The 26,583-nt window shown below is 41.0% G+C and overlaps 1 protein-coding gene across 1 annotated transcript; it reads right to left on the reverse strand.

Moving 5' to 3' along the window:
* Nucleotides 1-24,101: 24,101 nt before the first annotated feature.
* LOC113943131 lies at nt 24,102-26,488 on the reverse strand. The gene is made up of 4 exons (XM_027634483.1): nt 26,137-26,488; nt 25,467-25,627; nt 24,487-25,276; nt 24,102-24,253 (listed from the first exon to the last, which is right to left on the reverse strand). The coding sequence occupies exons 1-4, from the start codon at nt 26,486-26,488 to the stop codon at nt 24,234-24,236; spliced, it is 1,323 nt and encodes a 440-aa protein (XP_027490284.1). The 3' UTR covers nt 24,102-24,233.
* Nucleotides 26,489-26,583: the final 95 nt, after the last annotated feature.

Below are 26,583 nucleotides of genomic sequence, written 5' to 3' on the forward strand. Positions count from 1 at the left end.
GTTCACTACGTGTAAAAATTATATTACTTCAGCCCACAAATGGGACTCTATGACAGATTAAGGAATGAACTGATCTTTGGTCTAGTAGTGCTTCTAGCTCTAACTAAAGCTGCAAGCAAAGCATTAAAGAGAGAGTAACTCTGGGCAGGGTAAGAGAGAACAAGTCTGGCTCCAAGAGACATCTCTGTATAAGGTCAGAGGAGATCTATGCTCCCTCTAATATGGAATCAGAATCACAAAATAGTTAAGATCAGAAGGACTGGGCAGTTTACATCCTATGTTGATGGTTTGTAAGGAAGACACATTTGGATAATTTGTGGATTGACTTTTTCTGAAACTGCTGCAAGTATTTATGCTTAGGGCAACTCAATGCCTCTGCAGCTGCATGAAAATTCTTGTGATGGCACAACTACAACAGATATTTCCTCTAAATTTGCCCCTGAATATACTTGGAAATAGGTTGTTCCCTTCAACACCAGGTGCTGCTACTGAAAGCTGATTCTTCAACAGCTTAAGCCTGTGGCATGAAGTTTATGCTTCTGTGGCAGTCTTGATTCCAGACTACAACAGTTTCTGGGCTCTGGAGCTTTAATTCACAAAAGGTAAGGTTGGAAGGGAACCACTGGAAGTTATCTAGTCTAATTTCCCTGGTCAGTCAAGGTCCCCTAGAGGACATCACTCAGGACTGGGTCCAGTCAGCTTTTGAATAGCTCCAGTGAGCTATTACTTTTCTGGGCAGCCTTTTCCGGGCAGCGTTTTCCAGTGCATAGTCACTCATGCAGTAAAGAATTTCTTCGTCATGTTCAGATGGAACTTCCTGTTTTCCAGTTTCTGCCCACTGTCTCTTGTCCTATTGCTTGGCACCATCGAGAAGAGTGGATCTGTCCTCTTGAGTTGATCCGTTTAGATACTTATAGACATTGATGAGGTCCCCTCTCAGTGATCTCTTCTGGAGCTGAACAGACCCAACTCTCTCAGCCTTTCCTTGTAAGGGAGATGGTCCAGTCTCCTATCAACCTGTGTTGAATCCACAGGACCAGTGTACCCTCAGCCTGCCATCTACTTGCTTTTGTACAATTCAAACAGTTAGAGATCAGTGTGTCCCCACATAACAACAATTTAAACCCACATTCCTTGGCTATAAACTTTCTTGCAATTATTTAAATGCACAGTACCCGTTTATTTTACTATACATGCTCTATGGGGAAAGGACTTTTTGTGAGTAAGTCCATGGACATGTATTTTAATGAGCTAACAACTAAAGATTAGCACAAAAGTGCAAGCAAAATTCTTCTTTGGCCTTATCAGCCATTTGTTCCTGTGTTATCTCCTTGTTTGGAGCATTTGTAGAGCCATTCTCCCTTGCTTCTCTCTTGTTTATTGGATTTTTGGTGTGATCGTGTTCTCACTGCTCCTCAATGAGGCCTTGATTCTTGGTTCCTGCTGGCTGTCTTGCAGAGATAGGGTGCATTACCCATACAACAGAGGGGCTGGTGTGCCTTTCTTGGTACTAATTCCAAGGTCTTGCTGGTTTAGGAATGCTCCCCACAGTACCTCAGCCTGAGAGCAGCTCACCTAGAGTCTTCCGAGACAGCTTGTTCAGACAGCTTTTGAGGGTCTTCAAGGATTAAGACTACACAACCTTCCTGAGCAACTTGTTCATTCACAGTCAAAGGGAAAAAGGGATTTCCTTCTGCTTGGTAAACTGTGATTTCATATTCATATGAAATCAGGTTTGAGTTCCTAAGCTAAATTCAGGGATCAATCTATTTCACCCACTGTGGCAACCAGGGAGAAAGCAAAAACCTTCCAAAATGTTGCTTGTGACAAACTTATATACATACTGTAAAACTACTGAGATAAAACATTTACAAATATAAACTGTTACAAAAGTATAATTAAAATTCAGCTTCTTTCAAATTGCTTAGGACCTTAATAATACTACCTAAGATTTTTAACACCATATAAACAAACTAAAGTTTCAAAAAATTTCATTTTACAGAAATAGTCAGCCATCCTTTTGAGACCCTTTTCAGTTTCAGATAGGATGGTTTTTGTCAAATCTACACATCGTGTCACATCCCATTTTGCAAATTTGGAATAAAATCACCAAACCAACCATTAGAATCAAAACTATGAAAATTATACCAGTCAGTTTTCTTACAATTGCACTTAAATTTGTAATCCGTTATGTTATCCAATCAAATATATCTTAAACCATACCTGCTATTATGATTACTAATTACAAGGTCCTGCTTGGATGGTTGACTAATCCAGATACAAATAACCATGTTGCCATACTGGAGATTGTGTTCTGCAAACAAAAAAAGGTTAAACCATTTAATGTTTTCATTTTAGAGTTTCTGATTCCATTGCAGTTTTATTAACATATTTACTGTTTACTGTACTGTCCAATACAGTTCTTTGTTTCTGGAGCTGACTTTTTGAATCTGGGAGTTTCCACCTGTAGCATTCACAGTATGGTGGTTTGAAACTCCCAAGAATCTAATTTCTAAGTTCAAGCCCCCCTCCCATGGTTTGCCCTTGTGAGAGGGTTTAGTGATGGTATGGACTTGATATCTTTTTCACCTCATGTGGAGAGTTTTCAGACAAAACACAACCATTCATTATTGGGGGAAGGGGAAAATATTTACAAAGGTTTATTTACACCCACATATATATTTACATTAAATTAAATTTCTCCTTTTCTTCAATAAAAGTACAAGAAGAAAAGAGAAAAGTCTTTCTGTCACTTCTCAGGCCACAGTTCCTTCATTTCAGTTTTCTTGTGGCACTGGTTAGTGTCCTTCATTTTCCTGAGGCAGCAGATTTATGTATGGCAGTCAGGATTTTGGTTCTTACTTTGTGGAAACTCCAACCCTGAGCCCGAGCCTTCGGGGCATTTCCTTGTAGATCTTCACTCCTCTTGGGTTAGAACACTGAAGGCAGCTTTCAGTTCAGTCTTACCAAAGCTCTCCTGCTCTGTCTCAGCTCGCCAGCACGATAGAAGCAGCAGCAGCAGCAGAGGGCACGGCCACCTCCTCCACATTCTGTCCTGGCTCAGCTCTCAGGACAACTCCAGTTTTTCGGCTCCTTTCTCTCTCTCTCTAGCTGCTGCTGCATTTTGGGACTCCCTAAGGGTTTGTAAGTCCACTCCTCCTCTTCAAGGAGTCTCTGGGTTTTGGGAAAGTAATACAGTCTTACCCCAAACCAGCTCTGTTGAGTTTTCCTCTGTTTTGTTGCCAGCTCTCCCTCCTGCAGGAACATCTCTGCGTCTTTCAGCCAGCTTCATGTTTTCTCGTTGGTACTGGCTATCTTTTGACTTTTAGCCACCGTTGTCTCTGTTCATGACTGCTCCGCTACTGCTTTTCAATGTCTTCTGCTGCTGCTGACAGTAGGAAACTCTTCCAGCTCCTGATTACGGGACCCGGTCCAGCTTTGACACTATACTGGGTCTCCCGTAGCCTCAGCTGGGGGCTGGGGGCCCTTGGCCCCCAGAGGGGCTCACTGGCCCCCTGCTCCTCCTGGCTCAGATCATGGCTACCAACCTTCTAAAACTATCTTCACCTCCTTCTCTTCCGTTTCTGTGGGCATGTAATTTCCATAGGGTGCACGTGGACTATTGATTGGTCCAGTATTATCAATGGGGTAAACCATTACTACCTCAGAGAAAAGGTTTTTCAAACCACCACACACAGCCATGACAGGAATTGGAAAGTCTTTCCTCTTCTGTTCCAGTGGCTCATCACCTCCTGTCCAGACATGCACCCAGTCTTCTGGCTGATAAAGATAAACTGGAACATTCCAGATTATTAGCAAGGCAAAGTTATACAGTGATAAATGACTTCTGCAACACACCCACTTGAGTTGGTCTGAGTCAATAATTAATATAATAATCCAGCACCTCACACACTCTCCCTTCAGGTTCATGCGATTTCCCTAGAACTTCTCCAGGCTGAACAGTCACAGCCTTTTCTGTTATGGGAGATTCTCCACTCCCTTTACCATCTTAATGGCCTCTTTGAGACTCCATATCCAATATGTATGTCTCTCTCTTGTACTGAGAATCCCAGAACTGGACATGGTACTTCAGAGGTGGCCTCATCAATTCCCTCAGCATCCTGGTGGACCTCTGCTGGGCTCACTTAAGCCTGGCACTGTCTTTCCTGAAGTGGGACCCAAAACCAGAGGACACAGTATCTATATGTGGTCTAAGATTTGTGGAATTGAGGGGGATCATCATATCCCTTCATCTCCTGAAGGCTGTGCTCCCATTCCTACAGCACTGCATATTGCTGGCTCTTCCTCACAGTGGCTCCTCTGCCCCTCACTCTCCAGAGCTCTGGAGACTTTTGCAGAGGTGTTACCCAGGCCGGCAGTGGCCAGTGCCTTGCACAGAGAGTAAGTGTATGTTGTTGCTTACTGCAAGACGTACTTCCTCATCTTACTGTGTATGTTACTCAGGGCCTCATTCAGATGAGCTTTGGTTGTCTTCAGTGATGAACTGTCCCTAGTCTTTCTTCTGTCCTTTTCTCTAAGTTTCATTTATCATTATTTGTTCTCGGATGCATCAAAATAAGCGTGGCCAGCATGTTGAGGGAGGTGATTCTGTCCCTCTACTCTGTTCTAACGAGACCCGACCTGGAGTATTGTGTTCTTTAGCAGGGCTGGTTGCAATAGGACAAGGAATAAAGATTTTAAACTTAAAGGGTACATATAGATTAGACATAAGGAGGAAATTTTACAATGAGGGTGGCGAAACGCTGGAACAGATTGACCACAGAGGTGGTAGATGCTCCAACCCTAGAAACATTCAAGGTCAGGATGGACTGTGGTCTGAATGGCTGTCATGGTTTGAGATAGCCCCAAAATCCTAATTCCCTAGCTCCATTCCCCCTCCCACATCTCAACCCAATGTGAGATGGGTTTTTCCAGACAAAACACAACCAGACTCAGAATGGGGGAAAGGGAATATATTACAATGACTGTACAAATAAATACTATAACACATTATACACACGATCACAACTATCTCTACCATGACATATAGTATTTACAAAGGATCAGATCTCTTCTCCCCTCCAAATAAAAGTCCAGGAGGGAAAGAAGGACAGATCCCTTCCAGTCTCTCAGGGTAGCAGCTTCTTCAGAGTAGCAGAAGCAGTCTATCTCTCTCTCTCATGCATGCAGCTGTTGCTGGATCTCTGCCAGCACTCACCGAGGGGTCTTCCGTTGGCTTCGTTACCCCAGACAAGGCCGTTCCACCGCGTCGTATCACGAGACGCAGGGGATCTTCGTGACGGTCTGGTATCTCCAGGAGATTCAAGCTCCTTGCAGGGCCTCTGTGCCCTGCCTCAGGCTGCCACCTTGGCAGCAGTGTGAGGGGGGAGCCAAGGTCACCCCCTCTGCATTCCTCTCTGTCCCGGTCCAGCTTCCCAGGACGCTCTGAGCTTCTCAGCTCTTCTTGCAGTGCATGTTGCACTTCAAGGCTCTTTCAAGTAAGAGTCCATCATCTTCCTCCTCTCCAGGAGGTCTCAAAGGAGGTTTGGGGGGGTCTGGTATCAGTTCTTACCCCCAGAACTCTGTAACTCTGCTGTGGGCTCTCTTTTTCCTTGGCTCTCCTTCCAGGAGTCCTCTCTGCGGTGCTGCATGTTGTTCCTGCTACTCCTCCGGTTCAGATCTTATCAGTTGGCTTTTAGCCATAACCTCTGGATGCTGCCGCTGCTTCTGCTCTGTCTCTGCTCACTCAAGATGGAAAACATCTCCCAGCTCACAGCTACAGACACATAGTCCAGCTTAACACTGTTCCAAGTCTCTGTAGCCCCCAACTGGGGCTGGGGCTGGGGGGGGCCAGAGGCCCCCCCAGAGGGCTCCTGCCCTCTCCTCGTGGCTCCTACAACATGGCCACCTCACCTACCACCCAAACTACCACTCATCTCTTCCAGTCTGGTTGTGGTATGTTTACATTTCTGCAGGAGCGCCCATTGGACAGAACTTCAAAACTTCCAGGGGTTTCCACCCCTTGGGGGTTACCACTTTTCTTAGCCTCTGGGGGAAAACAAGGTTCAAACCACTACAATGGCCCGATGTGGGTGAGGATGTTCTGGCTGATTGCAACCGAGTTGGACCAGATGACCTCTACAGGTCTTTTCCAACCCAAACTATTTTACAGTTCTATGATTCTATTATTCCTCTACTATTCTATGTAAGTGCTACAACTGAGTATAGCTATAAATCCATATTGGTGAATTATGTTAATTATCTAAGCATTCGTATTTCATTATCTCTTAATTAATGGCAAGGAATTGAAATTGCATTTTCTTAGATGGTTAATTGCATTATCTCAAGACTAACAATATAATCAGAGACTGCAAAAATTTGATCAAAATATCAGAAGCATGAGAATCAGTCAAAGGCATAGATAATTTGGAAGGAATATAAAGCGCATAACAAAAAAGCAAATATGTAGTTTCAGAGCTTAAGAATTTTCTCAAATCATTCTTTAGATTGTCCAAACTCCTTATTTTAAATGGGCCAAAAAAAATTCCAAACATAACAATGACTATAAATTCAGTGAGAATCTGTGCTGATGAAAAAATTATGGCATATATCTATCAGGAAGGTTAAAATTAAATTACATAACATTTAAAGGAACATGAAGTAATTTCTTGTGGATTTTATGATAGTCACTAATATTTATGACAGTCACTAATATGTTTGAACTACCTGAAACCATTTCAGTACTATTAAAGAATGTATAAACATTTTATATCTACCTCCAGTAGATTTATTACAAACAATGAGAATACTGTGTGTGATTTAGCAAAAATATAAAACCCACAGAATCATAGAATGTCAAGGGATTGTAATGGACCTTAAAGATCATCTAGTCTTGACCCCTCCTGCCATGTGTAGGGACATTTCCCACTAGTTCAGGTTGCTATCCAACCTGCCTTTAACACCAGGAGAGTTGGGGTATCCACAACCTCCCTGGGCAAACTGTTTCAGTGTCTTATGCTCCTCACAGTAAAGAATTTCTTCCTAATATCTAATCTAAATTTCCTCTCTTGCAGTTTGTGCCCATTACTCCTTGTCACATCACTACAGTTCCTGATGAAGAGTCTCTCTCCAGCTTTCATGTAGGTCCCCTTCAGATGCTGGGAGGTTGCTATGCATAGCAACCTTCTCTTCTCCAGGCTGAACAGCCCCAACTTTCTGAGCCTGTCTTCGTAGGGGAGTGATCCAGTCCTATTATCAGCTTTGTGGTCTCCTCTGGACTTGCTTCAAGAGTTTCATGTCTTTCTTATATTGGGGCACCGGAACTGTACGCAGCACTGCAGGTGGGGTCTTGACAGAGCAGAGCAGAGAGGCAGAATGATCCCTTGACCTGCTGACCACAGTCCTTTTGATGGAGCCCAGGATTTTGTTGGCTTTCTGGTCTGTGAGCACAGACTGCTGTTGACTTTTTTATCAACCATTATCCCTAAGTTTTTCTCCGCAGGGCTGCTTTCAATCACCTCTCCTCCAAACCTGCAGGTGTGTCTGGAATTGCAGAGAACTCTGTATCCTGCTTGAGAAATGACTATGGGTAACTATAGTCTCCTTTTTGAATTTTCTTTATTTGTCTTTCTTTGAGAAAATAAGCATAAGTTAGAAAGATTGATAGTGAAAACTTACTACCCTCAGGTGTCTGTGTGAGGATTCATTTGGTTGGGAAGCAGCAGTATCCCTTAATGAAACACCTTTCTTTTTCCAGCCAAGAAAACAAATGCTACATTTCCATATGAGGTGTCCAAAGACTTTCATTTGGTTTAGGAGGTACAGTATCACTGCAAGAGTAGAAATAATCAAGATCATGTCTCAAGCTGAATTTTCTCAAGAAATATTTTGTTTCTGTTTTAATTGGGAAGGGGAAAACTTCATACATATAGCATGCATATATTAGCATACAGCTAATATATTTAAACAAATTAAATTAGATCTTACCCAGTTTACTTATAGTCAATGAGGGAACAAAACTAGGAGTTACTCTCTCTTAGGTGATAGAAAGGCTGCACAAAAGGAGGAAAAAACTCCTGATGGTTTCCTGGAAAACCCCAGCACCTGGGGAGACATTCCCAGAAACTGGTAAAAGGATTAAAATGAAGAAAGGAGTAATATGGAGATAACATGACCTTTTTTCCCCCAAACATCCTGGCTGCTGGAAACTCAGGAAGTGGACTCGTAGGCCTATTTCATCTGTCTATCACTCCCAAATTAGTTTATTGACTATAGCCACTCAAACTACCTAAAGAAAAAGGTCTAAAAAGAGATTGGATGTAAGCAAAAATGGGGGAGAAGTTCCATGAAGTCTGCAGAGGTAACTGATGAGATACCTTTTCTCCCTCCACCTTCTTGGGACGCCGTGGGGTGAGTGATCGCTTTATATTTATATATATATACTAATTTTACTTTTGCTTCATAGTATTTTAAAGTTTTGGCTCAAAATTTGTAAGTGGTTTTGCTTTAGAGTTTCTGCTTAAGTTTTGTGGTATTAATATTCTGTGTAAGTTGTTCTGCTTTTGTAAAGTTTTTGCTTTACTTATTCTTTGTAAGTTGTTTTACTTCTATGTATGTTACTTTTGCTTTAGTATGTGTGCCTATGCTTTGCTTTATTATTATTACTACATAGTTTAAGTGTGTTTTTGCAGTTAGACCCTATTCCAGACACAATGAACCCCTTAAATTTTCACAAATTTTTATTAATAAACATGTTATTTCATGAACTGTTAGAGTGAGCCCATTTTTAGGTGCTGACAGTTTTGTCAATCGTGAAATAATTCATAGGAGAAACCTGCTGAGGGGTTTTTCTATCACTGTTAAGTGTAGTGAATCTTTCACTGTTAAGTGAAGGGTCTCATTAGGTGAGACGCTAACAGACTGTTTTGGACATTAAAAAGCTTTGCTGTCCTGGGGAGGACACCGATAGACAAAAAAATAAATTAATACAGGTAGGACAGAAAATTCTTCTTTTCTGCCCCTTTTTACATGACACTCTCAGAGGAGAAAAAGGGTGAAACATGAAAACAGCAATGAAAGAAGCATGGTTTACATCCCTAGAAGCACCGTAACACCAAAACAAACAACAGCAACAAAAAACCCCCAAAAAAACCCCAACACCAAACACCAAAAAACCCCACCAAAACCAAACCAAACAAAAAAAAACAAACACAAAAATGAAAAAGAAGGTATTCCCATTTGATTCTCTAGAGGCTAGAGGAGTAATGTTCTTTAATCTGCCTATCCATTGACTTAATTCTCTGAACACGACACTTCACACATTTCCTATGAGACACACAGGTCACTGAGCAGGGAAATACTACTGTGTGACTGAAGCTTCCATTGGGACCCTTTACTCACTGGAAAGCTCATAAAAAGTTAGACTGTAATGGCAGCTTCCCATCAATACTTTAAGGCTCTTTCCCTTTCATCTTCCTCTGTGTGGTCTCTTACAAGTCAGTAAGGTAAAGTGCCTTTGCTTGCTCTCGTGCTCAAACATTGCTTGAATATTTATGCCCAACTTTGTTCCCATCAGGATCCCCAGGTACTTTTCTGCAAAGCTGCTTTCCAACTGTTAGGCCCCTTACAAGTGCAACTCCAGTTGTTCCCCCTCGGTTGTAGGACTTTGCACTGTGTTTTGTTGAATTTCTTGAGGTTTCTGTCAGCACATTTCTCCAGCCTGTCAAGGTCCTTCTGGATGGCACCACAACGCTCTGTTGTGTCCTCTACTTCTCCTGGTTTTGTATCATCAGCAGCCTTACGGAAGGTACCCTCTGTTCCTTCATCCAGGTTATTGATGAAGATATTGAGTGGTATCAGATTCAGTGTGGACCCCTGAGGTACACTTCTACTTACTGGCTTCCAACTAATCTTCATAACCCTGATCAAAATCCTCTGGGCTTATCTTATCCATTCAGGCGGTGTTCAGTGCACCTTGCTGTCTGCTTACCTAGCTCATACTTCAGCAGCCTCTATGGTAGGATTTTACAGGAGACAGTGTTAAAAACCATGATGAAGCCTAGGTAGTCAAGTGAGAAATATCCACTACTCTCCACATTTCTGTCAAGTCAAGGCATTTCATCATAGGTTATCAGGTTGAGAAAGTATGACTTCTTCTTTGTGAATTCATACTGATGAGTCCTAATCAGCTTCTTGTTCTTCATGTGCCTGGAATGGTTCTTCCATCACTTTCCAAAGTGTTTCCAGGAGTTGTTTAAGTAAACATAATCCAAAGAGTGATTGGATGTAGATACAAAACTTGCATACAATAGTTAATTAAACTACCATAATTTAAAGGTGGGGAAGTTGTGCTGAAAACAAAAACACCTAGTCCTTAAGCAGGAGTCACAAGTGCTGTCAAACTTCTTTGTAAAGTAAAGTAAAACCTCAATTGTTTCTGTCTAGCAACTTTGCTTTACTAAAATAACTACAGGCCCAAATGGGCTTGCTTGTAAGGATTCCAGCATTGCTTAAAATAGCACATGTGCTGGTTATGCCCAAGAGCAGTCATTTGGATCATGGTTTGTCAAAGCCTGTAGGTGCTGGCCATCTGGATGATGGCAGGGAATCACAGATGAACCATCCTTGGATGTCCTCTCATGCGTTAGTGATCGTTTCTGTGGATGAAAGGCAGTGAAGGGATCTTCTGACAGCATATCAGCTGGCCTTTGCCTGTGCCCACTCCTCAATGGGCTCTCCACTTTGGTTGCTTTTACATTCCATGAGTTCTGTGGTATAGAAGAAGTTTAATTGTGGAATAATAGGGATAAGTGACAGCTCTTTACGTGATGTATTACAGACACTGGAAATATCATAACATACTTGCAAAAAGATTTGTGATCTCTCACAAATTCTTGTTACTCTACTCTATATATTACACAGAAGAAACTGCATTGGAAGAATAAGACAGTCACCCACTCCTTGTTTTTCCTCCACATATCTGTCTGTATAGCATATAACTTCAGGATATTGGTACTTCTATGCATGCACTGAGAATAAATATTATCACAATATTTAATAAATTAGATTGAGTGATTTACCCTCCATATCTTTCCAACAGGAACTTTGGAAAATACCCGGTGCACAGTGCATGCTTGGGTTTTTTGTCCTCTGTACAGACACAATGAATTTTTACATTTTGTACATGTCTTTTACATTTTCATGAGTAAATCAGCGTAGTTTTGCTGACTGAATTAGAGATCTGCTGGTGATTTGTGTGTGTATGTGTGTCTGTGTGTGTGCACTCACATGTGATGTTTTTGTTGCTTGTACATGCAATAGTTAAAATTTATTCTTGGGGTTTTGGCAATTGGTTTGAGAGGTTAAGCAATCTTGAAATCAGAATTACACAATAAATTGATTTTTTAGTGAAATGTTTAGAAGACAACCTTGTCCCCAGCAAAATGGCTGAATAGATTAGTAAAATCTTATTCCCGTGATACAGAACAACATAGTTAGAGAGATTTAAATATATATCAGTTTGTCCTATATATCAGAGCCTAATCAGTTATAAAAAGGGAGTTAGAAATGTAACAGATAAATGTACCTGTAAAAGAATTTGTGCACTTATGAAATACATGATTTTAACTTGATAATTTTCTTGTTTAACACAATTATGTCTGCAATAAATGCTTCTCTTACTATGTTTGCCTCCAGTACTAATTGCTTGTTAAAATATGTAACATCTTTTTAGCATAGTTTTGGGCGATCTTTTTATTCACTTCAAACAAATTTAAAAATATCTTTGTGGGAAGATGGCTAGGGTTAAAAATTAGAGAAGACTAAGAATTAGAGGTTAAAATGCAGCTCCACTTCCCTGAATGGAACGTGGTCGACGTACCCCACAAAGGTTACCTATACAACAATAAGCACCTGCTACATAGGATGGAAAGGAGGATGAAGTGGACTAGAGATGCCACAGTTCCCCTCCATAGAAATCTCTGAAGGGAGGGGAACGTGGTGATACTTTGTAGTCCATAAGACCGCAGAGCACCTGTCAACCAAGGGAGACAGCTGAGCAACAACTATGTTGAAATCCCTCTCCTCAAATGCCAAGATACAACCACCACCACTGGGCATGCGAAGCGAAGAGAGAAAATTTTACATCAACAGAGATAAAAGTACTTAGGACTGAAGTCACTCAAGCTCCACCTAAACATAAAGAGATAGTATAAAAGTCAGTGGAGAATAGGGGGAAGATTGAGGAAGACTCCACCAAAACTGCTGGGATCTGTCAATGGACTGAACCTGCCTTCCCTGCCTGTAGAGATGCCTATTGGGTAAGAACCATATTTTATGCATGCTAAATATTGCTATAGGATTAGAGCTTGCTATATAGTACAGTAGATTTCTTTAAACGCATTTTCACAGTCAGATACTATCACCAACAACCTTTGAACCTTATTAACCTGTCACAATTTCTATCAATAAAGAGTGTTGTTCTGTAAACTGTTAGAGTGAGTCCTTTATAGGTGCAGCAGTTGCTAGTGGTGGATAAAACACTGGGCAGATCTGTTGAGGGGCCTCCATGCTGTTGGCATTTTTTCATGGTAAGATTATAAGCGTCTTTGCAAGGACATTTAACCATCGGTAATCTTCAGCCAAGATTTCTTACGTCATAATCTTATACTTCCCAATAAAAGAGTACATAATAGGAAAGGCCTATTAAAATATATAGTTCTGCAGAACTACCACACATGTTCATAGTACACTCCATCTGCTTCTCAGAAAACAATACAAAAAGTATGACTCAGTTTCTATAATTCATCAGCTTTTAAATAGATCTTTGATTTGATGTAGTTTGCTTCTGGTTTTTAGCTTGAGTCACACAGTAGTTTTAAAAGAGAGACAGAAAGAATATAAATGCCTAAACAATTTTTTTTGTCCTAGTTGCAGAACTATAAGGAGGGATAAACTGAAGGTTTGCCAGTTTTTTGTTCTTTTTGCAAAGAGCTTTAAAATATTGTCTCCTCCATAAAATGTATTATTCTAGTCTTCATACTAAAATGAGTTAAAAGAAAATTTGAAGAAAAAAAGATGAAAAAGAAGACTAAAGGATTATGTTTACAATCCTCATTGTATACCTTCTCTACTAACTTTCAGTGAGTGTAAGAACTATGTGGTCACCTAATGACTCAGTAGGCATATATAAATTAAGATCTTCTAGGGAGGTAGGATCTCCCTTCTCTTGAGATAAACTTGGTAAGAGACAATGTATACCTTAGACAAAACAGTCTTCATCTTATTATTATTTCAACTTTATTAATGGTTTTGCCTACCGTTCTCATGAATGAGCAAGAAAATTATCATGTGTTAGTCCCAACATTTGTTGCTCTTGATAAGGTTATCAGTACTTCATGCCTGCCTTTTTTCAGTATATTTTAGTTTAGGAAAGCAAGAGAAAAACAGTCAAAATTAATCACTATTTAGTAAAATCATGAGTCCTTCAAAATTATTTGAGGCCCCAAAAAGCCCATAATCCTGTAACACAGGCTATCAAAAGGTATTTCTTTCTCAAAAGATATATCTATTTGAAAGAGTCAGACAGACAAATAACCGGAGAAGATACAAGTATAGCTTTCTGTGTTAGCATCTTCATTTTACTTTGACAAAGCAATAAATCCTAAAAAATACCAAGAAAAGCAAAGGAGAAAGAGAATGAAGACTGGGTAGCAATTCCCCAGGGTATTCTCCCAGTGTTCACAGTCTGTCTGTTTCAGATATAGTATCTTGATATATTTTTCTTGGCCAAATATTTGTTCAGCTGTTACAGATCCTGCATAAGGTTTTAACATCTGCAGTATCTATAATCAATAAATTTGAAAGCTCAACTGCAATTGCCTACAGTGACCCTAATTTTGATACTGGAAGAGACTATGAATAGTTGTTCTGTATTTGCCTTCTTCATGCCAGTCATAATTTAAGTTTCACTTACAGGTCTCCAGCAAATCCTGGAGAACCATAGTGTAAATACTTTCTACTGTTAGAAATCCAGAATGGGTATACCAGGAACAGCTAAGTACCCTAAAACTCTCCAGCCAATGGAGAGCATATGGTGGATTTTTGAATTCATGAGAGAGAGTGAATGAGTACATTTTATTTTCCAATGTAGATGCTAGAAAACATTAAGCTATTACAGAGTGTCCAGAGAAAGTCAACAAAGATGGTGAAGGGCCTTGAGGGGAAGCCATATGAGGAGTCGCTGAGGTCACTTGGTCTGTTTAGCCTGGAGAGGAGACTGAGGGGAGACCTCATTGCAGTTACAACTTCCTCCTGAGGGGAAGAGGAGGGGCAGGCATTGATCTTTTCTCTGTGGTGACCAGTAACAGAATGCGAGGGAATGGCCTGAGGTTGTGTCAGTGGAGGTTTAGATTGGGTATTAGAAATAGGGTTCTTCACCCAGAGGATGGTTGGGCACTGGAACAGGCTCCCCAGGGAAGTGGTCACAGCATCAAGCCTGACAGAGTTCAAGAAGCATTTGGATGATGTTCTCAGGCACATGATGTGAGTCCTGGAGACAGTCCTATTGAGGGCTAAGAGTTGGACTCGATGATCCTTGTGAGTCCCTTCCAACTCAGCATATTCTGTGATTCTGTGATTGATTTGTAGAAAGGCTGAAAACAAACCAAAGAAGACAGTCTTTTGCATAATGTTCAGTTAAACTATAGGACTTACCACCATGAGCTGCTATGGCTAAAGTTTGTGTGGATTCAAGAAGTTTATGACCAAAGCAATGGGAAGAAAACCTCCTGCAAGCTATTAGTACACAGACGTTGCACTCAGTAAGTCCTAGACCTGCATGTTTTTGAGGGTTACAAGACCATTTGGAAAAACTACTGCATGCTCATTCTATTTTAATTTTCTTCCTTAGGCGTCCACTACAGCCAGGTACTAGAGCACGTCTAGTGGGTTAGATGGATCTATCCAGCCCTTGGGATTAGCACTCTTGTGATTTTAGTTTGTCATTTTAGTTTCTCTGTCTTTATGTAAGCTATTGCCAAAATGAAGAGAACATAAAAACTGAGGTTAGCATCATAGTCTTTTATCAGGGACATCTTGGATGATGATTGCCTTCTAAAGGTTGCAGAATTTTTTTGGACTGTTGACCCATAAAGTGGACATACTCCTCTAGCTGATGCAGGAGCTGCCAGCACAATTAATTTGAGGTCTCTTAACTGAAAAATCCCTTTAGCAACATGTGCTTCTCTCTCTGCCAGGTCACTTGCCTGTGAAGCGTAGATGCTGACAGTGATGTCTTTGAAACAAAACTGCCCTTTGGAATTACTGCAGCAAACATTGAAAATTTTATCATGAGAATTTTTCACTCTAGAACATCTCATCTGGCAAATACAGCTCAAATACAGCTTGCCATTAGACATTATTTCTTCCAAGGTTTTAAAAGTAATGGGGTGCACTTTAATTTCTCTGTAAGGCTAGCAAGAACTAGAATATGTACAAATCCAAATACAGATGCTGGTTTCCCAATATACAGAAAAATACCTTTTCTTCCTATGCAACTAATTGTATTATTTATTAGGTTTTGTTAGATACTTATGTAAATATGAGTACTTTTTCAGCTTTATCCACCCATAAAATTATTTGCCTAATATTTTCAAATCCAGCTATATTGTTCAGATAGAAAATTATATTTGTAAAATGCTATGAAGCCGTCAAGTAGAATTTTATGTTATTATGTCTTCTTAAAACTGCAGTGTGTATGGTGATTCCTTCACCAGGTATTAAATATAACTCAGGAGGATAACATTGGTAAGCATTGTTTCATTGTCCATTTTAAATTAGATATCTGATCCTGTAACTATTGGCACTCTGAATTTAGTAGATCCAGGCCAGAGAGGAGACAATGATACTATCCAAATAGGTACATGTTATCTGATATCTGAAAGCTTGAAATGAAACAAACATCATTATTTTAGAAATAAAGGGGTATTTGAAAGCTTGTTTACATACAGACTATTAAAATCTTTGACTTACCTCTTGTAGGTATTTATGCTAGAACAATTTAAAAGAATGTTTTTCCCACATGTCTATTAAGCTATTCTGCTAGAAGCTGTTGCCTCTGAGAAGTCCGTAATTTCAAAAGTCTTCTTTCAAAAATGATTTCTTTTTTCTTTTCATTCTATTAATCTCACTAATGAGAAGAGGAAGCAGTGGGTGACTATCACAACTGAGAACCAGTTTGAGTGTAGCTGAGCTGACCTCCTAGCCAGCTCCTGTTTGAAGGGTGCCATGTGGGCGGCATCCTCATTCCCCTGTTTTATATCAACTGATTCTCTAATGCAGTAATCTCCAAACACTGTTTTAGTCACACACTCCAACCCTGCAAAAGAAACTGATTGATTTTTTTTTGCTGTATGACCTCTCTGAACAGGTTTTCTAAGAGCTCACAGAAGCCTCCGTGGGTCAGGAAGTGTCACATCCGAAACAGGGAGGTGTAACTATTCCATTTGCAGCAGCTAGGTCATCAGAGCAGAACATCAGCCTGTACCCTGCCTAACTGCAGGAATTATCTGAGCCCAGAACCTCAGGTTTCCTTCCATGTTTTTCTCATTTGCAACCTAGCTGAGTTCACCCTTCTCAAAACAAATTTAACTCCCCAAGTATGGCACCCTGTGTTACGATATTACAGCCTAAGTCCTTGAACCTTGTCAGAAGTCTGTACTGCAGATTTTCAGGCACTCTGAAAACTGGGATTCCCACTGACAATAATATAGTATATCTTTATGTTCTGAGCTCCCTAAGAAATAAAGATGTATGTTACAAACAAGTTTTAAAAGCATAAAATTAACTTTTTCTATCACGGTAAAGATTAATAACATCATTACTCATTGTAGGACTAGACTATAGGCAGGCTCCTTTGAGTTGTTTCTATCATCTTGATTTTCATCTTCCTGCAGAGAAGCAGACAGCTCTATATGTCATCATTCAAGCCAAAGCTCCTCTTTTCCTTCTCCCTATGCTTTTATGAGCTTTGTACCCAGCCCCAGCTATACTGGTCAGGGACAGAGACATCATAAGTAAATAACCAGGACATGGCTTCTCCTCACAGTTGCACTTCTGTTGTGCCTCAGCGTATCTTCACTGGACAACAGCACTTGCAGGTGTCACTGCTTCTGCTGCCTTTGCAAAGGTGCAATCAGCTTAGACCTAGAGGTGCAATCAGCTTATTACCCATGGCATTGGATGTTGCAATGTCTCCTTTTTTTTATTGCATGTCTCAAAGAAATTTACAGTAAAATTTATCATGGCGAGTTAGAAACTACCTACACCTCCATGGGGCACGTTAAAATTTCTCCTGGGAAATACCAAAGACAGTGGTATCTGGAACCTTGCTGCTGCCATATTCAAAATACATAACTGCAAGAACTTGTCTGTAAGATGAACTCAGACATCCATATAAACTAAATCTGTTTAATTTGGACAGAAGCAATTAAAGAAGGAAAAAAGAACCTCTGCCTTTGGGAACTAACACTATCCACAGACTAATTCTGCTTCCTTACCTATAATAAGACATATCTATTCTTACTGCCCTATCTACACTGAAATGAAATAAGGTTTCCCAGGGAGATAAAACTCCATTTTTCACAGATTGGAAAAGGTAATGGTGAAATGGAAGTACAAACAGCTTGAACACAGACAAACAACTTGACCTGGGTACTTAGAAATATTCTATCTGAACTCTTTTTAATTAAATTAATCTGTCAGCTGATTATGCTTCTTTGATTCTGCAGTCAGAAAATAATGTCTTGTTCTGATATTTCAACTTTCTGTCACAGCTCATCCTTTTCAAATTCATCTGGATTGAGAAAGCTATCAATCCTGTGGCATAATCCATGTACGCTACTCCTTGAAGCTGACAGTGCTACCTGAAATGAATCTCATGCATATTAATACTGTAATGTTATTAAACCTTTTGAACAGATAATGTGATACCTGTTAGAACACTAAGGAAGAGAATAAAAGCCATCAGGACTTATAAATGAGAGTGGTGCGAATGACAGAATGATGGTGAAAGTCCTTTAATCATTGTTCAGTTTCTGTTTCTTGATTGACAAACAAAAGTACAAAAAAAAAAAAAAAAGTCCTTATGCCTGTGAGTAACTTCAGCTTCTTTTCAATAAATTATTACCAATTTGATATTTCCCTCTTTAATTGCTGATGCATCATATAAAATAATAATTACTGTTCCTGCATATTAGGCTGGACAGCTGGGAGTCCCTGTAAGATTCAATACTGCTGTAAGATTTGGGTCATTTTGAAAAGGGGTCTCTGGAGACGTGTAGAAGTCTTTCTGAACTGCTGGTAAATTGGAGAAGACAGTAGAAATTAGAGTGATTTCACTGGTTAGGTCAGCAGAGAGAGGTGGCTTGCAAGGCTGCACACTAATGTCTATGCTGCCTTCAGGTCTGACAGCTAAACCAGCAAATCAGAAAGGACTGTTTTCTGTGAGCTGCTGGGGGATGAAACAGCTTTGCAAGGTCACAGTCTGTGCACACTGTGTTCCTCATTAACCTCCGCCTGGCCTAATCATCAGTGAAAAACAAAGTCCTCATGTAGACATATGATAAAAGGAGACCAACAGGAGCTGAGAGAGCTTACTCTATGAAAAATGTATTTAGCTAAATAAGACTTGGCAGAGCAAACCGGGGCTTTAGGGAAGTTAATGGAAACAAAACATGAACATACTGCATTTCTTAGAATAAAGTATGGTCCTACAATATTAAATTTATAATATTAATTTCTTTTTTGAAAAATAAATGTATCATATGCATTTTAACTTGCTTTCTTAATTTTCCACTGTTCATCAGTGCTAGCTACAAAGACTTTAGATTCTTTGCCAGAAGAGAGTAGCCAGGATTCTCATCCTACACCAATTCAAAAGGTGTATTCAAAAAAAAGCACTTGTGTCTTCATTTTTCAGAAATTTAGGCTTAAAGTTCTTCAGATAGGAAAGGAATTTTGTTTCTTTCAAGGAACTGAGAAGAAAGCACATAAAGCAAACTTTTAAAAAATCCATAAATGTTTTAAAACTAGATACCTCGTATAGTAAATAAAAGCTCAAATAAAGCTAAAACAATTAAGATTTATTCCAAATAATAACACATGCTTAGTCAAGACAGTAGAAAATGTATATTGTTCACATGATATAGATCAACATAATGATTATTTCAAATACCACATTTTTAGACAACAAACCAGAAAATTCATATAGTTCACATGATATATATTGGTATAATGATGCTACACTAGTTGTCAGCAAATTAAGCCAGGCGCTGCACACACAGTTACATACCCCATTTTCCAATGAACTCACAGACAGCTGCAAAGTAGCCACGTTTTGGCAGCCCCTTGGAGCTGCTACCTTTCTCGGAAAGGAAGAAGCTCCTGAGAGCTTCTCAAGAGTGTTTGGGTGTTTGGCTTTCTCATTTTACAGCCTCCCTGGTGTGATTATGTGGGGTGAAAATACCTTTTGATTATGTTGATTTTTTTTTTTTAATTTGGCCTATTGTGCCTTAAAAGATAGATGCCCTAAACTAAGTTTGAGGTATTATGTGATTCTCTCCAGAATAATAATGAGAATTTGTTTTTTAAGATACTTGTCCTAGTTAGAACAGCTGGGACCGATTCATCATTGGATGGGTGTAGCCCAAAACTGTGTATTCTATAGCCCTCCCTGCCATTTCCCAGAAACTGTTGTCAGTAGAGGCCTGCGAGGTGCCCCCCCCCCCCGCCCCCCCCCATGCTCCTGTCCTCATGCCCTTTTGTGGAAATTCCCTGACTGAGCACCCTCACACCCTTTTATGGAATTCCCCACTCTGAGGGAAGGACTGAACATCCTTTTATGGAATTCCCCACTCTGGGGGAGGGGCTAAGCATTGCTGCCTGAGCTGGAGAATATATAAACCTGGAGTTTCAGAACATTGCCACTCTCTCCACTCCTGGGACCCAGAGGAGGACTGCAGCTCACCACCACCCTCGGCTGGACTACAATCACCACTTTTAGCTGGACTGCAGCAGCTCTCCCACCAGCAGGTTTTTCCCCTCTCCCTTTGCTTTGGACTCAGGGGGGGCCCAGGGAGCACTGTTTTGTTTGTGCCCTGGGGTGCCAGGTTGTACATTTGGGTTTTGTGGGTTGATACCAATTGCTCGTCTGTGTAGTTGTGCTTATTGTATTATTTTATTAAATTGTTATTCTGACTTACAATCTCTCTTTTGAGTTGAGTTCATTTCCCCTGCTGGTTAACTTTTAAACCAGCACAATACTGAATAAGAGCAATGTTTTCCTTTTATTTTTTCCACACTTTTAAAGGTTTCCATAAATTCTTAGCTCTCTTAGATAGTGAATTACTAGAGCTCTCTGATATTCTTTTAATATAAGCATGAACTAGAAAAAGAATTTGCCACTCTTTATCACACTGGAGAGGATCAAACATACTCAGTGAACTTTACTGTTGTTCCTAAATTAAAATATAGGGAGCCATTTTGTGGTTATGTATCATAACAAGTGATACATACCAAGTACTGATTTTTCTTCATATATAGGCTACATATTTCTGCTTTTATAGAATGATTATGCTTGCCTAATGCTTTGTTAGCTGTGGCGGTCTGAAACACAAAGCTAAACATGATTCCAGCAGGGGGTAAAACTGGAATAGTTTATTGAACACAAGAATACAATTTTAAGGGCCTCGGCAGCTGGACATGTTAATGAAGGGGGCAACCTATGTTAATTAGGGAGCTACACAAGTTTTTACTGCAATTTCCAAATAGTTAATTTTTCTTCAAATAGGATTACATGGGGGATGGAGGGATTACAGGGGTTTAGACATGGTTTTAACAATCATCTCGAGAAGTCCTTTCTTAATTCTGATTGGAGCCAGGATTAAATCTCAGAGTCGTACATCAACAGGTCTTAGGACAAGGGTCCAGATTTCTTCAGATCACTAGATGTTAGTCAGCTCTTGTTTTCCAAGGCTTATGATTCAAATTTACCAAGCTTCCTTTTGCTGAGAGTAGGTTTTTGGCCCGTTCATCTCCGGCTTTTTTATTTTCTAACTGAAAAAGAAAAGCTCAGGAAAAACTTTTGATTCATCATTCACTGAATACAAAAGAGTAAACAAGGAGCACATAACAAAATACAAAAAACCCCAAAAATTCCAAAAAATGCTACAATAAGTATTTTCTTAAGTCCTGCACCAATGTTAAAGGCATCTAACCAATCAAACAAACTACTTGTTTCACTTTCATTATTTTCCTTTAGCTGATTTGCTAAAGCTTTCAACTCTTGTGAATAGACCCTGAATGGTCACTCAAATTCATGCAACACAACCCTTCGGAATCTTTGCAGCCATGACCATGAGCTAGTAACAGAAAATCTATGGCTGCTCTATTTTGTAAGGTCGCTTGTCTCACAGAACTAACGTCTGTAAGCAAGTCTTCCAGGGCGGAACTGGTGGCATTTGCTTCTTTTGCTAGCCAGCGTCCCATCTTGTCAAGCACGCTTAACGCGTGACCAGCTCTTATGCCTGGAATTAAAAAACTTCCATAAAACCTCTGTGCATGGTTCCAAAATTCGATTTCAGAATCACAGTCTGCCTTAAACCCATGTGTATTAAAATCTTGCTTGTTAAAGGAGTGTTTAAGGCATTTACTGAGTGAAGGGCTCTTAGAAGGCAAGGGGGTTTTTACTGGATTAAACAAAGCAAGTTTACCCGAAGTACATGGTCCTCCTTCAGCTTTGCTGGGAATGCCTTTCCACAATCTTTCTCCACAAATTAGAAATAAATCATCAGGAAGTCCGATTGGAAAAGGTTTTGATTTGATATTTACTGCATTAAGGTGATGCTTACACCAAAAACTTTCATTGTGGTATGCACTTGTGGGAGACACATCTAAAATCACCGGATCATGTGTGTGTGGATTTTCAGGGTGAAAACAGAAGTACAGAGGGGGCAGTTAATCTGCCCATGACATCTAATTCTTGAGGCTCTACAGATAAATTTGTAAGATAATTTTGATATGGCACAGACCTGATCATACCCTTTTCCCCATGTTATCAAAGGACAAGGACCTTGCCACTGGCCTGAAAATGGATCTTTAAACATTACTTTGGGTTTTGAATTTTCAGGCATGTGTGCAGGAATAAAATGTTGCTGTACTGGGGTAGAATTTTCCATCATTCTGTTTAAAAAATTAAGTACATACAAAGCTTTGTTTAAGCAATCTTGGGGAGCTAACCCTGTACTCCCCCTTTTTTTGTTTCTTTAACATGTCTTTGAGAGTGTGGTGAGCTTGTTCTATTATTGCTTGGCCTGTTGGGGAGTGAGGGATTCCTGTTATATATTCAATTCCCCATAATGCAAAGAAATCTTTGGTGTGTTTTGACACATAGGAAGGTGCGTTGTCCGTTTTCACTTGTTTTGGCACACCCACTTGCTGCAAATGCTGTTAAAAAATGTTTCCGGACATTTTGACTTTTCTCACCAGAGTGCACTGTGGCTGTCATAAATCCTGAAAACATGTCAAAGAAACAGGAACGCATTTTAATTTACCGAATGATGGTACCTGTGTAACATCCATTTGCCAGAGCTGGAGAGACTCTAAACCTCTGGGATTTACTCCTGAAGTCAAGGGTATGATCATCTGGCAATCTGGGCAAGAAGCTATAATTGCTCAGGCTTGTTCCATTGTGAGATCAAATTGTTTTTTCAGAGCCTTGGCATTTTGGTGAAAAAAGTCATGTGATAGTTTAGTGTCGTGGTCTGAGACACCCAAAAATCCAATTTCCAAGTCTGAGCCCCCCTCCCACAATTTGTTGCAGTGTGAGAGGTTTTTCCAGACATAACACAAGATTCAGTATGGGGGGAAGGGAATTATATTACAATTGTTACACAAATAAATACTATAATACATTATATACACAATCCTAACTATCTCTCCTATGGTAAAGCAATATTTATATTAGATCAAGTCCCTCCTTTCCCTCCAATAAAAGTTCAGAAGGGAAGAAGGAAAGATCCTTTCCACTTTCAGGGCAGCAGTGTCTCTCCTCTTCAAAGCAGCAGTCATAGCTGGAGTTGTCGTAGCTGGAATCTCTCTCTCTCCATTACACACAAGGGGATCTCCTCTCACCCCTCTCAGCCCTTCGGCTCCAACTGAAGGTCTCGCCTGTGGACTGCCAGCAGGGACAAAACTCGCTTCACCACGGTCATATCACAGAATGCAAGACATCCCGTGAAAGGCCCTTCCTCCAGGGGTCGAGTTCCCTCGAGTCAGAACATTTAGGGCAGCTCCCAGTGCAGTCTTTGCCCTAAGTGTTCTACCAGAGCTCCTTTGCTCTGTCTCAGCTTGCCAGCGTGGCAGCAGCAGCGGGGGTGAGGAGCAAGGCCACTTCCCCTGCATTCCATTCTGGTCCAGCTCTCAGGACATCTCTGAGCTCTCAGCTCCTCTCTCCGGTGCTGCTGCATTTCAGGACTCCCTTCAAATGGAAGTCCACTCCCTCCATTTAAGAGGGGTCTCCAAGGGTTTTTGGGAAAGTAATTCAGTCTTACCCCAAAAACAGTCTCTGCTGAGTTTTCTCTGCTCTGTTGCCAGCTCTCCCTCCTGCAGGTCATCTCTGCATCTCCCAGCCTGGCTATGTGCTATCTCGCTGCTTGCTATCTCTTTTGGCTCTCAGCCACAGTTCTCTGTTCAGTGCTGCTCTGTTGCTGCTTTCAGTGTCTTCTGCTGCTGCTCATAGTGGAGAAACTCCCCCAGCCTTTGATGATGGCACCCGGTCCAGTTTTAACACTACACCAGGTCTCCCATAGTCTCGGCCAGGGGCTGGAGGCCTTGGCCCCCAGCGGGGCTCGCTGGCCCCTCTCTCCTTGTGGTTCAGACCATGGCTACTTCTCCTCCAACTACGTCATCCTCCTTCTTTTCTGGTCTGGTGTGATATGTTTTAATTTTGCAGGGGTGCTGATTGGATCAACACCAAGAAACACCACCCCCCTGGAGTTAAGCACTTTCTAACCCCAGGGAAAAAAACCTTTTTTAACCCAGGACATTTAGCTTTTCCTAAATGCTGAGGGACTATTACTGGTCCAGCTAACAGGTCAGCATGTCGTTTCCCCTCTGCTATGGGGCCTGGCAAGGAGGTGTGAGACAGTATATGCATAATGAAGAACGGGGATTCCCTGTTATGAACAACATACATGAGCTGTTTAAACAAAGAAAACAAAGTTTCATTAGTAATGTCTTTTGAGTATGAGTATTCCACTTGCTGCACAATTCCCACAACATATTGGGAGTCTGAAACTATATTTAAAGCTCCTGTAAACAAAGACAGTGCCCGAACAACTGCAGACAAGTCGACAATTTGTGGTGAACCCTGAATTTTATGAATGTCTTGTTGCCACTGGTCATCCTTTTGCCAAACTGTTACAGCGTTACCTGTTTTCCCTGAACCATCTGTAAAAATGGTTTGGGCATCTTGAAGTGGAATTGCAGACCAATGAGTTCTCATCTTCAAGGGAATTTGGTTAAGCCTCTGTAAAAAAGCACAAGCTGGCAAATGGATATTTAATTGACCGTGATAATCAATTAAAGCAATTTGAAAATCAAAACAGGGTGTCTGCAATTGTTCTAAATGCTCTGTGGTTAAAGGCAAGTACACTGTTTCGGGATCGGTGCCCGTGAGTTCCCAGCATCTAACACAACCCTTATAACATAGCTTAGAAATCATTTCTGGCAGTGTGGTAACTGTCTTTGAAAACTGGTGAGATAGAAAAACCCATTCCCATAAACAAAATGCAGTGTTGTTCTGGTATAGCTGACCTATTAGCCCATAGGGCTGTCGGGGTCTTTTTATGAGGACAAGTGTCACGAGTTCGTTTTGAAGGCATCGATGTCCCTGTTGTGAATTTACTTTCTGTTCCACGATGCGCAGAGCTGCACTGGCTTCTGGAGTCAGCTGTGGAGGTGATGTCAGGTCTGGATCTCCCTTCAATAAGTCGATCTGTACCTTTGAGTCAAGCAGAATTACGGTCGTTGCAGCTGCTAAATTGACTCTGGTGCTGTCTGAGGTATGGGGGTTGAGAGAGGAGATGGGTACCAGGTGCTGAGGTTGGCTGCAGGAACTTTTTCTGTCATCGCGTTGTTCCCTTGAGCGCTGCGCTGGAAGTTTCCCGACACTCCTTTCCCATTTCCTCTCGGCGGCAGCAGGTGGCCTTCCTTGGCAAACCTAGAGTGACAATCTCTTGCAAAATGTGAGCCCCTTCTGCAGCAGTGACAGACAGATGGTTGGTTTGACCACCTTTTTGCCGGACAATTCTCTTATGTGACCGGTTTGCCCACAACAAAAACAGCACTCTTGTGGGGCAAGGGACTGTCGCTTCAGCTAGGGAAGCAAATGTGTGAGCCTGCGTCCCCACATTGTTGCAAGCTTGCAACATTTCTGCTAGTGTGGGGTTCCGCATAGCCCCTAGTATCTTTTGGCAGTATCCATTTGCCTGTTCCAGAGCAAGTTTCTGAAACAGGGCATCCTGTGCAACTTTGTTATCGATCTGTTTGTTAATCGCATCTCTGAGCCTGTCTGCAACAGGCAAGTTTAAGGCTATCCTAAGTCCAAGTTGCAACTGGAAGCATCTCTCTCTGTCTCTCCATGGAATGCAGATGGAGTAGAGTAAATACATGTCTAATCTGGGAGGCTGAGTGAAGTGCCCAATGTTAGGAATGAAAACATCAGGTCTCAGAATCAACTGCTGCTGCTGTCCTTCTCTAATATCCTGCTCCCTTCTCAGTGACATTCCTACCTTTGGACTCAGGCTTCCCTATCATCTGTTAGCTGTCAGAAGCAACACTATCTCTTGTAGTTTAAAACAAAACAAAACAAAATAATTCAGAAACACGAGTAACTTAATTCTTTGTACTGAAAGCAGTCCTGTGATGTACATGATGCCAAATGCTTGCAGAAAGAAAACTGACTACTAAAATGGGTGTAGACATTTAGGATTCTCAGACAGGAAACAGTAACATCCCTTAAAAGTATCAGGAATGAGAATGATGAGCACATTTGCAGTGTGAGTGCCGTTTTGCCCTCACTGCCGGGAGGCCCAGCTGTGTGCCTCAGGTTGATGGCTGTAACTCTGGTGCTCAGGGCATCCCGGTGCTCAGGGCATCCAACAGGGCTACTGCTCTCCAGTCGCTGAGCTCCAGTCCGCAGGGCTCCGCGGACAGACACCGGCTCATCCCTGACCTGCAAACCACGGTGAGAAGGTGACACCTTCTGGTCAAAGGAAAGACTTGCACAACCCACAAACATTCCTGTAGCTTGGTAGTGCAGGGTTGGTGAGAGATCATTATTGTCTCTCCTGCAGTCTCTGTTTGCTTTTAAAACATTGATAGCTAATTGCTTTCTACCGATATTATTGAACCTCCTAATGCAGGGAATCATAATGCTCTACTGCTGGTTTTTGGCCACTGATGTTTTAGAATTGGGCTGAACTAAATAAATAAATTCCTGAAAAAGCGAAAAAACACCTTTTTCCC

The sequence above is a fragment of the Corapipo altera genome, unplaced genomic scaffold (genome assembly GCF_003945725.1).
Source record: "Corapipo altera isolate COAL_440 unplaced genomic scaffold, ASM394572v1 61411, whole genome shotgun sequence".
Classification (NCBI taxonomy): domain Eukaryota; kingdom Metazoa; phylum Chordata; class Aves; order Passeriformes; family Pipridae; genus Corapipo; species Corapipo altera.